This window comes from Amblyomma mixtum, chromosome 5 (genome assembly GCF_055824585.1).
Source record: "Amblyomma mixtum isolate Tamu chromosome 5, ASM5582458v1, whole genome shotgun sequence".
In the NCBI taxonomy this organism is placed as follows: domain Eukaryota; kingdom Metazoa; phylum Arthropoda; class Arachnida; order Ixodida; family Ixodidae; genus Amblyomma; species Amblyomma mixtum.
In genome coordinates, this window is record NC_143016.1 from 21,886,378 (window position 1) to 21,902,976 (window position 16,599).

General features: G+C 44.6%; 2 protein-coding genes across 5 annotated transcripts in view; both read left to right on the top strand.

Moving 5' to 3' along the window:
- Positions 1–2,078: 2,078 nt before the first annotated feature.
- Positions 2,079–2,874, top strand: mRpS7 (mitochondrial ribosomal protein S7). Its single transcript, XM_089543603.1, has one exon. It carries the CDS (start codon positions 2,084–2,086, stop codon positions 2,783–2,785), a length of 702 nt encoding a protein of 233 aa, XP_089399729.1. The 5' UTR covers positions 2,079–2,083; the 3' UTR covers positions 2,786–2,874.
- A 131-nt stretch (positions 2,875–3,005) lies between these two features.
- Positions 3,006–16,599, top strand: part of LOC149341509 (long-chain-fatty-acid--CoA ligase 5-like) — a 40,147-nt gene continuing 26,553 nt past the window's right edge. Inside the window, exons 1-3 of one of the 4 annotated variants that reach the window (XM_089543599.1) lie at positions 3,006–3,646; positions 6,332–6,428; positions 10,776–10,843. In XM_089543599.1, the coding sequence (XP_089399725.1) occupies positions 3,485–3,646; positions 6,332–6,428; positions 10,776–10,843 (327 nt within the window). In that variant the 5' untranslated portion in view covers positions 3,006–3,484. Of the gene's footprint in view, positions 3,647–3,682; positions 3,932–6,331; positions 6,429–10,775; positions 10,844–16,599 lie in introns of those variants that run through there. The other 3 variants (XM_089543600.1, XM_089543601.1, XM_089543602.1) reach the window with 3 other exon arrangements.

Here is a 16,599-nt window from a genome sequence, read left to right on the forward strand (position 1 = left end):
CGCCATATCGTTTGTCGACCGTGGAGATTCGGCAGAGAGGGGAGGTTGCGGGATGTTGATCTAATCAGGCAAGTAATCCAAACAAATGTAGCGTAAAACTATTCTGCCGACCAAATGCCATTTCTGGGCGAAATTTGAGCTCGAACAATGCACCCGTTTAGCTGGGAGCATTCTACGGCGCGCGTTTATTTGCGCAGCACGTTTCATAGCGAACTGCAGTGGTAGTGCGTTTTGCTGGAGGTTTGAAGACGCTTTTTCAAATGCGTCATCACAAAGAACTTCCTTTGGCCAAAACTCTCCTAAATTTCAATTGATTGGAAAACATTTTATTCGCCGGAAAGAGCTTGGTAAGAGGTCGCGTTAAGTGGTCGAGAGTACGCAGCCCTCGACGACTTTGTCAGCCCACTCCACCGCCAAAACTTGTGTTCTGGGGTTAGAGCTAGCCAGCACGGTCTCCCACCGCTCGAGAGAAGGAGCAGTAACTAGATCACCCGGAGGTGGTTCTATTTTGCAGTCCCACAGGATGTGATCATAGGTGGCTCGTTGGCCACAGTGTTCACAATTTGGGTTGTAAATATCTGGATAATGTGCGCGAGGAGTGATGGGATGCGTATCGATCTCGTCTGTAGACGACGCCACGTAACCTCTTGTTCTTTAGTCAGGCTTTTGTCCGGAGGGGGGAAAATTCTCCTCTCTAGTTTAAAATGATTGCAAAATTTTAGCGCGAAAAACACGGACAGAAAGAGTAGACGACACGAGCGCTCGTGTCGTCTACTCTAGATGTATGTTAACCAACTCGCCCAATATGCAGTACTGTTAAATTTAAAATGATTGGTGATATCATGATATGTGATCATGGAGTCCTTCGTGAAATTCAGGGAGCCAGACTCATCCACTGCCCGGTCGACGAAACCTCGGGCTTTATTGCGGGCTGCCTCGTTCCCCGGATTCCCCGAATGGGCTGGGACCCATATCAGTTCGGAATAATTTGGTGAGAATTTGGTTGCGTTAAGGATTCTAAGGAAGGCGTTTGTAATTCGCCCTTTTGCGAAATTATTGATACCCATTTTGGAATCGCTGAGGGTGGTGCTCTCTTGGGTATGCGCTAGGGCGAGGGCTATAGCCGCCTCTTCTGCCGTTTCAGAGGATTTCGTTTTGATTGTTGCCGAGACGATGTTGTCACCATTCTCGTTCACAGCCACAATTGCAAAGGCATTGGTATGTTTGCATTCTGCCGCATCTACATAAAGTGTACCAGCGCACTGTCTGTATTTATTATGTAAGGCTTTGGCTCGTGCTTGTCTTCTACCCTCATGGTGTAAGGGGTGCATGTTTTTGGGGAGTGGTTTGATTAGTAGGGCCGTCCTATAGTCGCGGGGTAAGTCTACTTTAGCATCTTTATTTGTAGGTTGAAAGTTAATTCCGAGCCTGGTAAGAATACTCCTGCCAGTTCTGGAATTGGCTAATCTCGCTGTTTGAGCCATTCAATGGGCTTCTTTCAGTTCATTGTAGGTATTGTGTATTCCTAACCTCATGCGCCTTTCGGTTGAGACATTTAGTGGAAGTCCTAATGCAGCCTTATAGGCCTGCCGTATCATGCTATCCAATTTTTCCATTTCTGCTTTCGCAAATTTGAGCTAAATTTCAAGCCTTTCGTGAACAAGCATCTTCAAACCGCCCGCCCTAAACCCAGCATCTCCATGGCCTGCAAACGAGATGGCGACACCAGCGCAATCGCTCAGATAACGGTTTGTTTTGTTTCCTAGTCGCCGCAGACGAAGCAAATATTCGACTTTTTTTTATCAATTCAGACAATAACTCAAACAAATCTATCATAAATAAATTCTGACGACCAAATGTCATTTCTGTAGCTGAGCCTGAGAGAAGCATTCTATGGCGCGCCACCATTAAAAAAAAAGGTGCTGCTAGAAAACAAAAGTGACAGAGACCATAGTTATTTCTGAATTCCAACAGGCGCAAATACTTTTAAATTTAGAAAGCACACGTTATAGATTTTTTCAGAATTTTTGACTTCGTTTCTGCGGCTCTTTCAACTCTTCTATAAATCATACCGACAATCAAAATGGCCGCTTCCACAGCTGGGAGCATCATGTTTCGCTTAAAGAATGTCGTGTCTCGCAAGTTTTCTCCCGTTTACGCCATACCTATGCGGACGTCCGTTTACGGCAGCATTTATGCAGACCCAATTCCCGACAAGACGAAGCTGGAAGAACTGAAAACGTCAGGAGAAATGGAAGACTTGAAATTCGTCCTTGTCAAGGCCACGCCAAGCGACGTGACGACTTCGGTGTTTTATGACGCCACGCTGCAGAAGTTCATAAACCTCTTGATGCGAGAAGGTAAAAAAGCGCTCGCGAGGGACAACATTGAGCGTGCGCTGTTTAATGTGAAGCGGATACAGCTTGCAAAGTACAACCGCGCGTCAGATGAGGAAACGAGAAGTCAGATCGAGTGCAATCCTTTGACGGTACTGCACAAGGCCCTCGAAAATTGTCGCCCTGCTATGGAACTCAGCCCTATAAAACGGGGTGGCATTACCTACCAGGTACCTGTGCCCATGACGCAAAACAGATCGCGTTTTCTGTCAATGAGGTGGATGATTGAAGCCGTCAACGACAAGGATCCGAAAGTGAGGTTCCACGAGCAGCTGTGCAAAGAGCTTCTGGATGCGTACAACAACCAGGGACGCGTCGTTAAGAAGAAGCATGAACTGCACAAGCAGTGTGAAGCCAACAAAGCTTACGCCCATTACAGGTGGTCATAACGCCCGACAAAGTTCGCATAATCGTCCAAATCGCCTCTTCTGGAAGAGTGCAGAGCTGTAAAGAAATAAATTTGTTATGACACACCGTTGATCATTGTCACTTTAGTGCATGTGTGGAGCAACTAGTCATGCAGAAAACGTTTTTCCTACTACTAAGGTTGTGATTGCGTTCCACTGAAGGCCACGCTTTGCCGCCCACAAATTGAAATCCGGATGGAGCGTGAGCGGTGTACCATCAAACTTGCCGCGACGGAGTGCCAAGCGTGGCCTAGAAAAAGGCCACAGACAGCAGTGTCGTGCGTGCATTGCGCTGCGTTTTTTCCTGCTGCTCTTTCCTCCATCGCCGGCAACGGCGAATGAGTGTCGCCGATTTGGCACTCGGCAGCGGCCGCGTCACGATAAGCCAGGCCCCGTCACTTAACACCCGCTCATTGAGCGCTTTTAGACTTTGTGCCCTCGGTTCGTTCATAGTGCGCGAGAATCGGCGGCGAGTTCAGGGATTGGTTCAGTGCGCATGTAGTCTGGTTGGACACGTCCGTAGTAGCTGCTTGCGCGCTGGAGCGTCGACCGGCGAGCTGCACTCCTCTCCCCTAATCCTCCGTCGCCACTTGTTGAGCGGCGAAGCGGCGCTGCATTGTTGATTCGCTCCGTGCGTCGTACGCATCGCAAGCACTGGCTCGCAGCCTTGGCAGTCACGCAATGTTTAAGCTCCTCGGCTGCCGGTTGCCCGGTGCGTGCACGAGATGGGTGAGCAGAAGCGTCCCGCGACGCCCCCATCGCACGGAGTCTCGCCGTTCATGGATGAGCGCTGCAAGCGATACGGATTTGGACCTCATCCGTTGTCAATCAACCGTGTTGCCGGTAAGCGCTGCTGGCGATCGTTTCTCTCCGGGGGCGGGTGGTCTTGACGCATCTATCCGTGGCACGTGTGGGAAGGAAGACCGTGTTCGCCGCTTGTGGCAGTGCTGCTTGATCCCTGTTTTTTACTATGATCGCTGTACACGAAGCGGCGTCGGAACAGGGCGATGAGCCGGCGAAACGACTTCTTGCAGTTTGTAAAGTTGCCACTCCGTTCACAAGGGTACTTCGTACGGAATTTCGAAACGACTTTTTGCAGTTTGTGAAGTTGCCACTCCGTTCACAAGGGTACTTAGTACGGAATTTCTCTCGTAACGGTGTGAGGTTGGGTAACGAAGGGAGAAGTGGGCATGGCTCCGCCGGCCTTGACGGTGTAATTGGGCACGAAGAGCCGTACGGAAAAATTGCAAAGGCAACTGTAGCAGCCGCGGCGCACCCTTTCCTTTAGCTGTCAGGAACTGTCTTTGTATTGCTATCATTTGCTAATGTTGCATGACCTCGAGCTTTGTCCACGCACGCTACGGAGAACTTCATCGCAGCAAATTTGTTATTCAAGAATAACGTTTTGAGGCAAGACAGAACCCGCCTCTTACAACTTTTCCGGCAGTAATACCGCAATATTTGTCAAAATCCTTTTACTTTCTTTACGGATACTGTATTGCTACGAGTTATTTGACTTTTGCGTGTTGTTTGGTGTACACTACATTAAAAAAAAAAGTGTCTTGCCTGAATTTTCTGTTGTACTTGGCTGGCATATAAGCATGTTCTGCTGCTGATAGCTGATTTAAACATTTATATGCATGATGAACTGCGCTGGAAAAAAAGTAGGTTATATAGAAATTCTCACAAACACTCGTCCTTGCTACCTGGGACAAAATCTATCTTTTGTGGTTTTTCTGTACAGCCTAATAATTCAAATAAATTATACTTTTTTTCCTGCAGGGCTGCTGTGCATGATGAGCACTTATTTTTAAAGTGCATATGCATAAATATTAATCCCTCAGTCATACCCAATATTTAAATTAAACCTACCTGCTCACTTGTACAGTCAGTGTAAATAATTTTTTTCACTGATACAGTATGGAGACTTCTTGCTTTTTAGTTTTAACCTTTTTACTACAAAGGGAGAGACCTCATTTCATTGGCCAACTCTTAAATGCACTCCACTACCTGTTGTATGGACTGTGCTTTTTCATGTGTAAAATGACCTGAAAATAAAATGAGCTCAAGTAATGAGGCATTCTGTAACTCATGTCCCCTGAATGTCAACTTTGATGGGGGTCGCGTATCACAACTGTGTGTGTGTGTGCTTTTGACATTAGTGTGTGCAGGCACATATATTTGCTGCGTGGCTCATATTGCAAAGGTGGCACGTGTGGCATCTTGTTTTTCTTTTCTGGCTGGCAGTATGACAGCCCACTTAATAGCTTAAAAGACAGGATAGCACTCCAAGCGAAGTCAAGAAATTTGATTGATTCATTGCTATGTCAATAAACCAGATCTGTTTTTTGATAACAGATATGTATGTCTGATATAGTGAACTTAATAGTTTGTATTTCATTCTAGACAGCACATTAGTGTGCCTTAAATCATTTAGAAAGTTCTTTGTTAAGACCATATATCTTTAGTCTAATTGCCTCAAAAATTTTAATTTCGTTTTTGTAGCAGAAACAAGGCGCTGCTCAATAGGCCTTAAGAAAGGGACAAAATTATGTAGTGAACTGCTCATTCGGACCTCCTTTTAATTCAGCTTCTGTTGTCAATAGGACCTTGCATGCTAGAAGCAATTTACTGTTCTGTCAGAGCTCTGTGCCTAGTACCATGAATCAATTCGTGGATCTTTATCATGGCTGGGACTGTAAGTCTTGGTATAACCTATAGAGTTATTGAAACAGCGTGAAATGGATGTTTTTATAATTCCATTTTTATCAAGATGTGGCCTGTGCAGCTGGCAGTCCAAACTTGCAGATCTCTGAGAACTTAAGTCATTGAAACGAAATCTGTTACTATAATCTTCTACAAAAGATATTTCTATGATTCACCTCTCAAGAGCCACTGTTCACTGAGGCAGGGTTATATTACAAGACTGGTTGGGAAACCAGCCTCCAGTAGCCCAAACGGCAGAGGCTATTCATGCGAGGGGCTCTCCAATTTTTGGGTAAAACTTTACAAACGGTTGGAATGACATGTGTACATGACAGTTCACTTCAAAATCAGGGAAGTTCCGAGTGTATTCTTAGTTATTTATTTTAAAATTCCACCTGCATCATTCTGTATTCACATCAGTTGTTTTGGCTTTAGCATTAGCACCACTGGTATTATATTACTGTGCTCTCCCCTTGCATGCACAGTGTTTCTTTAGTAGAAACCCGCTGCAGGCATGCTGACATTACATGGCCATATGTTAACATATTGGGATATCTCTAGGAGTTGACAAAATAAGGATATAGCAGTAGTGTCCAGCTATGTGACCTAGTTTGGTATGGGATGAGAAAAATGAGGGCATGAAAAACAGGATGTGGGCAAATAAGCGGACAAAATTACAGGATGTCACACACATTTCACATGTGTCTACATATTGTACGTGCCATTTGTGCCAGTTTGTGTTATCACATAACTGAGAGAGATTTTGTGTGCCCAAGCGTTTGTCAGGCATCATTTCAGCATATCCTGTCTCTGCGTTTGAAGGGTCCTGAAAGAATACGAGTTGGCAATGTCGGTAGTGTGGCAGACTCTGGTGTGACAACTGTATATGAAGCCCTCCTAAGCGGACAACGCATGAACAGTAAGTGAAATCCTGCCATTGGCTGGTCATGGGAGGAAAGGAGACATAAAAAGCTAGTCTTCCTTTGATACAGTTGTTTTTGTTGCTGTACACATCATCTGTCTGTATGCTTACAGCTTTAATAGTGCAGAAATTGCAGTGCTTCTTTTTTTTCTTCGCCTATTTCTTAGTTTTAAACCTTGTGCATTTCTCTGTAAAGATAGCACATTCGCTTCTTGACCTTTGCTCTTGTGAAAGGTTTGTCGTGTGTGTGCGAGGTATGGACCAGGTGAGCTTATCTTGTGCAAGCTTGGCTGTGTGCAAAAGTTCATGCTATCTGATTGCAATGAGTATGTTATCTGTACCACACATAGAGCTTATCCAGAGTGACATAGGATGTGCCTTGCTTTACGTGACAGAAAACAAATAGTGTTGGGCGTCACTCATCTGGGAATCTGCTACTGCAGTAATCAGCTACTTCCTTCTTTCTCCCTTCTATTCATTCCCCTCTCGTCACTGCGCAATGCAAGTATCCAGCCAGAGTGAGATACTAGCCGAGTCTTTTCTTTCCTCATAACTCCTCTTCCTCAACCAGAAACGTACGTGATAGTCACGTATTTGCCAAGCTAGACATTATTTGTTCTGTTGTAGTTATATTGTAGTGTTTTTTTTAGGCATATACTGCTCACCACTTTTATAACTTCGTTAATCACTTGGCCTTAAATTACAATTTAAATAACGATCGGGTTGACTGCCTTGCTTGATTTCTGCTTGCTCCGCAAAAAATTAGAAAGCTGCTGAATGCAGGATAAAAACGATGCTCAATTTTCCTTAGATTTATTTTGTAATTTCTTTGGTAAGCATAAAGGTGAACATGCCTTTGCAGCTCCTAAGGCCACAAAAAAAAAAAGTTGGCACAAGTGCTGGCTCGTGAAACTTCAATTTTATTGAAGCCACAGATAAATGGACAGGCTTATCTCCTCTTTCAATGCAGTGAATAGTGCACATGTAGGCATGGGAACGATAATACCACACATTTGAGAGCAGAGACAAGGGTGCACTTTCATTGATGCAGATAACAAGAATGTCTGCATCAGCTATCTGATTACCTGAAGAAAAAAAAGAAAGCGGAATTCATTGATAAATACCAAATTGCCTATCCATGATGCAACTGCTTCACTTGGCCAACAAGTGACTTTAGTCTGAGGGCTATTCGTTCTTTTCATCTTGCTTCCTGGAATCAGCCTTTATAGCCTCAGTAAGGAATGTAAGATATACATGGACTCTGCTGTGTTAATGCACTATACCTAAATATCCTAAACGTCACTATCAACCTGGGGGCAAGAGATATTCGCAGGAAGTCCACAACTAATCCTAATGTCAACCATCATTTTGAAGCCTACATGAATATCAGTGTGAGCATTCCGAGTAGCGCATGTGCTAAAACAGTACAAGTAACTTGAAATAAAAACCAGACTATATCTCAAGCCCAGGAAAACATTTCTGAAACTTGGCGTTACATATTTATAGAGCTGATAGCTGATGAAAGCACTGTAGGCAACATTGGCATCAGTCAAGAAACCTTTCTTTTATATTAATGAGTCCATTCCTAAAACTGATTAAGAAGCCATTGTATTAAACTGGCCAAAAGAGTTGTTAAAAACAAGGAAAAAAAATTTTTCAGCCAAACTTCATAATTGTCCTTGGACGAAAAAATTGGTCACAAGATTTCTTACTGGTTATTAGCATTAATATCCTTGTCGATACTAATTGTCAATTGAATTGTCGATAAACAGTGCTGTCTTCTGGGGACCAATCATGAAAACCATGGTAATAGGAAGAGCTGCAGATTTCTTGATTTACTTCCATGTTTCGGTTATAGCTGTTCCCAGCGTGCTTTATATGCAGTGCCTGGTTCTGGAAATTAATGAAAGGGTTTTTGTTTTTTTTCTTGGCCTTCTTCAGCGCATTTGCTGTTGTATAAGCTGATTGGGCTGTGAGGTTGGTGTTCTGTATGTGAGAGTGACATGCTTAAATTTCTTTATTCGGTCTCTCTGCCGCCCTTCTCTTGAGTGGTTTCAGGGTCAAGAGGCGATTAAGAAATGTTGAACCATGCACTCGAACTTGGGGCAGTTTACCTGTCTGACTGTGCATCTCCAGCTAGGTAAACAAAGTGCAGTGCACCTATTCCATCAGCATATGTGCAAAGTTATCTGTGCTGATGCAGTTCTGTGAACTCTGAAGAGCTGCCTGTTCGTATGCACCCTGTATCTCCACAGCCTTGGCAGTGATCTATCCCAGATCCGGTTGCATACGCGGTCTTATCTTGGACCAAAGCGCTCCAGCTTCGGGGCCTCTATCGCAAACATCCGGGTGTTAGTTTACACTCTAGTGCTTTAAGAAAAAAACTGCCCAAACATTTTATCACAGCTCCAAGGATACAGGATTCTTAGAATGGCAGATGATTTTTTGCCATGGCATCATATCGGACAGCCCATGCAAATAAGGCTGTTGTAAATCAGAATAAATTGTACTATTTGTTCAACCTTGATTGTTTGCATGCACTTGCAGCAGTGCAAGGAATATTGGTTAGGATAAGAGTTTTATTCATTCAATCTTGGTATCAGGCAAATAAACTATGTAATTGCATTGTAAAAGGAGAACAGTGCAGTTGTTTGAACTCTTGCTTTGTCCTCAGCTGAGTGGAAGTGATGTTGGGTGGAATCTTTATAACTATAGATCAGGGTTCAATATTTGAACAGATGTGATACAAAGAATATTTGCATTCTTTGATCCATTTTCAAAGCATGTAGCAACACTGACTTTCCTGTAAAATGGGAGGCATTATGTCATCTAGTGAGTGCACTGTAGTGTAGCAATTGTCTTGTCCAGAACTTTCCACACACCTACACAAAAAAAAGTTAATTTTTAATGGCTGTGATGTCAGTATCAATATTTATTTATTTGCTTTATCCTAAGGGCTTACATTGTCATTGTAGACGGGAGGGACAGAAATACAAAAAAAGGTGCTCTTAAAAGTTTGGCAAGCATCTGTGGAGGTGCAAATCCAAAATGCAAGGTGTGGTGTAACGTAGCATGGAATGTGCAACAAATTCACTGCATGTAAAATTCTTTAGAAACATATAAAAAAGAAAATGGATCAGATAAAGAAGATTGATCGCAAAGTGCAAGGACAAGAAAACAGTTTTTAAAAATCAGATGGCTAGAGGTCTGCACAAGAAATTAAAAAAAAAGAAAAACTACTACTTGTTGGTCTAAACATTTTGATGAATGTTAGTAAGTGCATTTTGAAAGAGATGGTTGTTGGTGAGGCAGGCAAGTGGTTCCAATCATGGCATGTTTTTGGTGGGAATGAATATAATATTATTGTTGCTGTTTTTGTTGTTGTTGTTGGTACTACTGATATTTAGCCATGCTAGGAGTTACTGGGAAACAAAAAAAGAAAAAGGGATGGTTTTCACGCTTGATGTGGAGGAGAATAGTGCAGACAAAAGAAAACAGGAAATTGCCAAAGAAATAAAATTGTGGAAAGCTGGAGTACAGCTGAAGCCTGGGAGAAGGAACAAGAAATACAGGCAGAAAAAAGCTAATGATGTCAATGCACAGCTGCGTGATATCTGGCTGTCTTGAAACGTCAAAACTTGAGGGGGAAAATACACAGAGGTGTGAAATTAAATAACATGTCATGTGGTTCTCCGTGTTAATGTCCGACGGTTGAATGACATGGGTCGGAAGAGTAATGCTGTAAATGAGTGGAAGTGCTGTGCATTGGAGGAGAAAATGCCATTGCGACCAGCATGTAGAAAAAACAGGGTTAAGAGCAGGGGTACTGTGCAAGAGCTTAAGAAAACTGGATAGCCACAGACCAACTATACCGATGCAAAAATACAACATTTAGAGCACACAACAGTGTTGTGTGAGGATTTTTTGTTCATTGCACCAGTTTTTTGCACCCTGTAGAATGGCCTTGTGCTGGATGTCCATTGCCTTAACTATTAAAACTCTAGTCCTTTCTTGCTCTGAAACTAGTTTAAAAGCTCTACCAGACACGGACAAAATTTTCAAGCAATTTTCCTGCTAATTGTGCGTATATGAGTGCATTTGTTTCTAGCTGTGATAAATCAGTTCATGGTGTCCTATACTGCCTCTCTTATCTGTACAAGCAGCAGAAACTAGCACCTGAAGTTCCGTTTCAGATAGTACAGGCTGTTTGCATTTTCTCCTGCTTACTTGTGATAAGATTCTTTTGTTTTCTTCTGCAGGGGACTACGTCTTATCGCATATGTAACAGTAGACCAAGCAGGAACCGCTTCATAACTGGGACTTTACTTTTCCTTGTATTTGCAGAAAACAAAAAGGCGTGTGGCTATTGGAACAAAGACTTGACAGAGCTTCACTGGATAAGCTATGAAGAGGTTTGTAATACAATAAGTTTGTAAATCCGTGAGATGTTTTCACATCAAAAGGTCATTTTGGAAATTGTGCAAAAGGTAAACCTGTCATAGCATGCAAATTTTAATGTGACAGCGTTGAGGAGCTTGTGTCGCAGAAATTAGCGGCGGTGGCGGAGTCGTTGACCGTGAGCGTTGCTGTATGCAGATAAACCTTGCCCTATTTTGTTATGCTTAATGAAGAAGTATAAATAAATTTGCTTTCTAGGCATCATCAGTGTTCTGTATCAGCCAGTCGGTCTGATAACACTGTACCAGAAATGACGTGTGCCTTACCGGCATGCAGCGTTACCTATAAAAGGACTCTGCTGCCTCGAATAAAGAGCTTTTTGCGTTGCTGCCACCGAAGCGTCTGTCTGCTGCTTAGAACAGAACATCTGGCGATGAGGATGGGATCCGGCGCGCAGTAAATCGCCGCCGGCCAGCAGCAGTCACGAGGCTGAACTGCCTACGGTGCAAGGCGACACGGAGCCCTTGAAGCCACGATTTCATCGGCGGCCAGGAGTAACGCAAGAACGCTGGAGGAGTGCAAGAACGCCGCGAGGAAGCAAGGCATCACGGAGCCCTTGCATGGACTTCAGCTGCTGGCGGGAGCAAGCGAACAAGAACCGGCAACACGGACAAGGCACATCGAGGAAACCAGCTGGGCAGACAAGTGAAATTTGCTCATTATGGCAGAACCTGGACATGGTCCTAAGCTCGGTAGAATGCCCGAATTCAACCCGAAAATCGACAACATACGCTCGTATTTCGAACGCTTCGAGAACTTCATAGACATAAATGATGTCTGTGCAGACAAGAAACTGAAGTTGTTTCTGAACGTACTCGGTGCGCAAGCATACGAAGAGCTAAAGAAGATAATTGTGCCTCATTTGCCTTCTCAGAAGACTTTCGAAGAAATTAAACAGCTTCTGGAAGCTCATTTCAGCCCAGCTCATTCAATTATCGCAGAGCATTGTAAATTTAATCGCCGAATGCAGCAAGAAAATGAAAGCGTCAAAGATTTCATCACTGAACTGAAGCATCTTGCAAGAGATTGCAATTTCGGCACGTTTTTAAATGATGCCTTAAGGGACAGGCTTGTAGCTGGTTTGCATGACGAGGAAACGCAACGGGCTCTTTTTGCACAGCCTGACTTGACGTTCGAGCTGGCGTGCCAAGCTGCGCTAGATAAAGAGCTAGCGGCACAACAGGCGAAGCAAATGCATGAGTTTGACACAAAACCGTGCAGCGTCAACGTCATTCAGGGCGAACGTCGCCGTGATAAGGAAAAGAAATCGAGGACGGTTGCATGGCCAAAAGATAAACGCGAGGAAGAGCGGCGAAGTGCTTGCAAGCATTGCGGAAAGGGTCATGCGGGAGAAAAATGTTGGTATCGCAACCACACCTGCAGAAATTGTAACAAAAAAGGGCATTTGCAAGCAGTCTGCAAAAGCGGAGCCATAGCAAAAGCTGTCAGATACGTCGACACCACGGACGACGAATCTGAAGACTTGAGTTGTCAGACTGTGTTCTTCTCGGGCAAAAGTTCAAAGGGCTACAGCGTCGACCTGAACATTGAAGGGAAGACTGTTTAGATGATAATTGACACAGGTTTAAAATTTTCACCAGCACTGCGACTAGGAACAAGAACAGAGAAGGAAGACAAGGACAAGCGCTTGTCCTTGTCTTCCTTCTCTGTTCTTGTTCCTAGTCGCAGCGCTGGTGAAAATTTTAAAGATGTACCAACTAGCTCAAACCACCATTTTGCTCCAGTTGACACAGGTGCAGCGGTCACGATTGTAACAGAGCAGTTCTATAAACAGTGTGTCCCGCATGTTAAATGTGTGGAATCCAATGTGTCGTTGCGCACTTACACCGGAGAAAGGCTGAAGGTAATTGGAAAAGCAAACGTCTTAGTCAAGCAGGACGCAAGCGAAATCTCTTCGCCTGTAGTGGTAGTGAAGGGAAACGGAACGCCGATGCCCACTCTCATGGGAAGAGACTGGCTGGAAAAACTGCAGATAAACTGGAAAGCAGTATACAGCCTGTCCACGGATAAGTCATTGGAGCAGAGGGTATAAGCCTTACGGAAAAAGTATCCCGAAGTTTTCAAGAGCACCCCAGGAGTCGTCAAAAACTTCGAAGCTCGCATCTTTGTAAAGGAAGGAGCTCGACCAGTGTTCTCAAAAGCACGGCCAATACCATTTGCCATCAAAGAGGAAGTAGCAAAGGAGCTGGAAAAGCTCGAGCAAGCCGGAATACTAAAAAGGGTCACGAAAAGTGACTGGGCAACGCCTCTGGTAGTGGTCACGAAGAAAGGCGGCGCAGGATTAAGGTTATGCGGCGACTATTAAGTCACGGTTAATCCTGTTCTAAAAACTGACCATTACCCTTTGCCATTGCCGGAAGATTTGTATTCCATGCTCGCAGGAGGTAAAATCTTTTGCGTCCTGAATCTGTCACAAGCCTATCAGCAAGTGCCGCTTGCTGAGGAAAGCAAAGCGCTGTTAACCGTAAACACTCATCTCGGATTATTCCAGTTTCAGCGCCTACCATTCGGCATCTCTAGCGCACCCGCTATCTTTCAGTCGTTAATGGACGAAGTCTTAAAAGGGATTCCAAAAGTGAGTTGCTATATCGACGACGACGTCGTCGTAGGCGACAATATAGACGACTGTCAAGAAACTGTGGAAAAGGTACTTCAACGACTAGCAAAGCACAATATCACTGTAAAAGAACAGAAATGTGAATTTTTCAAGCAGTCCGTCGTTTATCTTGGACACAAAGTGACAGCTGATGGCATTTTTCCAACTTCAGCAAAGATAAAAGCCATCACGGAAGCACCTCAGCCAAGCAACATAACTGAGCTACGAGCCTTCTTGGGTCTGCTGAATTTCTATGCCAAATTCATCAAAGATTTAGCCACAGTAGCTGCACCAACGTACGATCTGCTAAAAAAAGACACGAGTTGGGCGCGGATGGACGAATGTTCAAAATCATTCGTGGAAGCCAAGCAGCATCTCGTAGACAGTCAAGTTCTGACTTTTTATGACGTGAAAAAGCGAATCGGTTTAAGCTGCGACGCATCGGCCTACGGTCTTGGGGCAGTAATTTTTCACGTCATGCCTGATGGTTCGGAAAGACCCATTTCATTTGCCTCATCAATATAGATGACTGTCAAGAAACTGTGGAAAAGGTACTTCAACGACTAGCAAAGCACAATATCACTGTAAAAGAACAGAAATGTGAATTTTTCAAGCAGTCCGTCGTTTATCGTGGACACAAAGTGACAGCTGATGGCATTTCGGTGTGGAGCGCAACTATGCGCAAGGCGAGAAGAAAGCCCTAGCATTAATTTTTGATCTGAGCAGGTTTCATAGATACCTGTACGGGCGCAAATTCATGCTGTATACAGACCACCAACCACTGTTGGGGATCTTGGCGTCAGATAAACCAATTCCTTCTTTGGCTGCAGCTAGGATTCAGTGTTGGGCTATCACCTTAGCAGCTTATCAGTACACACTGCGCTACAGGAACGGCAAACACATGGAAGTTGCCGACGCTCTTTCAAGGCTTCCACTTCTGGTCAAGCATAAAGACGACACTGAAGAATGTCTTGCAGTATTTGAGTCAACACCTCTCACTGCGAGCCAGGTTGCTGCTGCGACTAAAAGGGATCGCCTTCTTTCCAAAGTCATGCAGTTCACCTTATCTGGCTGGCCCGCGCACCACGATGATAAATTTCAGCCCTTTTACGTTCGTCGAAACGAACTATCGTATGAGCAAGGCTGCATCACTTGGGGCCAGCGAGTGATCATTCTGGACGAACTTCGAGAAACAGTATTAACATTGCTACATGAAGAACACCCTGGAATGCAAAGAATGAAAATGCTTGCTAGGTCGTTTGTTTGGTGGCCTTTGATTGACAAGAACATTGAAGACACTGTCCGTCAGTGTACAGTGTGCCAAACGACCATGCCTGCGAAAGGCACCAGGGCCATTGCATCCATGGACTTATCCAACTCGTGTTTGGCAGAGAGTCCATGTCGATTTCGCCATGAAGGATGGCTCGAACTTGTTCCTTCTAGTGGACTCTTACTCAAAGTGGATAGAAGTAAAATGCCTCCGCACTACGACGACGTCGAAAACAATTGACTGTCTCAAGGAGATATTTGCAGCGTATGGCTACCCGGAGGAACTGATCAGTGATAATGGACCTCAGTTTACTGCGCAGGAGTTCTCCAATTTCACCTCTTCTCACGGGATTCGCCACACGCGTGCGCCACCCTACCACGCTTCATCAAATGGGGCAGCAGAAAGGCTAGTCCAGATGACAAAGGCCACTCTACTCAAGCAAGTGCTTCACGATAACCTAACAGGGCAGAGCAGAACTCTGCACCAACGACTTAACGACTTCTTGCTTGCTTACAGGAACACCCCGAACTCCGTAACAGAAAGAATGCCGGCTGAGCTGTTCCTGAAACGACAACCCCGAGTGAAGCTTTTGCTCCTGAAGCCAAGTTTTGTTCAGGACATGCACAGCCGCCAAGCCAGAGACGCCACTCATCGCAACGAGGGCCGAGGAAGGGACCCGCAGATGGGAGCCGGTGATGCAGTTCTCGTCAAGACTACGGGAGGGGAAACCCTGTCATGAGAGGAAGCGGTCATAATGCAACGTGTAAGCAACTCTACGTTTGTAGTCAAAGTCGGTGACCAGTTTCGTTTTGTGCATATCGACCACTTGAGACCCAGCTGGATATCGGGTGCAAAGTCATCACTCCATCCGAACGTCGCAAAAGAAGCGCGTCCTGAGTCCACTCCAAGTGCCACTGTTCAGCGAGACTTGCCATCAGCTCCCTTGGAAAAAGATTCCCCTGCTGGCTCCGTGATTAGTGGTCCCACTGCGGACAAGCTTGAGGATGTTCGCTTAGATGACGCCACTTCAAATGAGGAATCGGCATCGCAGCCTGAGGCAAGACACATGGCAGCGCAGCCTTCAAGTTCCACCGCATCAGCCATGGCTACACCCGAAGAGGCTCATTAGCGAAGAAGTAATCGAACAAGACGTCCTGCTGATCGCTATCAAGCCTCCAGTTATGAGCGCGGAAAGAAACGCGTGTAGCTTTGATTAAGGAGGAAGGAATGTTCTGTATCAGCCAGTCGGTCTGATAACATTGTACCAGAAATGACGTGTGCCTGACCGGCATGCGGCGTTACCTATAAAAGGACGCTGCTGCCTCGAATAAAGAGCTTTTTGCGTTGCTGCCACCGAAGCGTCTGTCTGCTGCTTAGAACAGAACAATCAGTGCATTCATTTTCATATTGGACCAGCGTTAACACGGGAGCGTTCAGCTTTATAAAAAATAAAATTGTCTTCTTTATAAAAAAAAAAGAAAAATGGCACTGTGAAGTGTGGTTTGAACTAGTTGAATGACTGTCTCATAATGTGTTAATGTACGCCACTAGCAGGTTTGATTATGCTCTTAAAATTGATCATATAATTTCTGTATTAAGTTTATAGACGAGCTTTTCACTAAAAAAGAACTCGAGGACTTCTGGTCGGTTTCTGCCGAGCCTGTTGACTTGTGTGACATCTAAAAATGTTCCTGTTGCGTTTAGTATTTGGGACTGAAGTCCAGCTACTACTTTGCAACTGCGGCTGTGCGATCTACAAATTTGCATTTTTTAAAGCTGCGGCAGAAAGTAGTTGCAGTAGAGCATAATTTTTTTGCGCATAT

Bases quoted from the DNA above. Each gene is read 5' to 3' on its own strand.
- mRpS7 (XM_089543603.1), top strand. From the start codon at position 2,084: ATGGCCGCTTCCACAGCTGGGAGCATCATGTTTCGCTTAAAGAATGTC.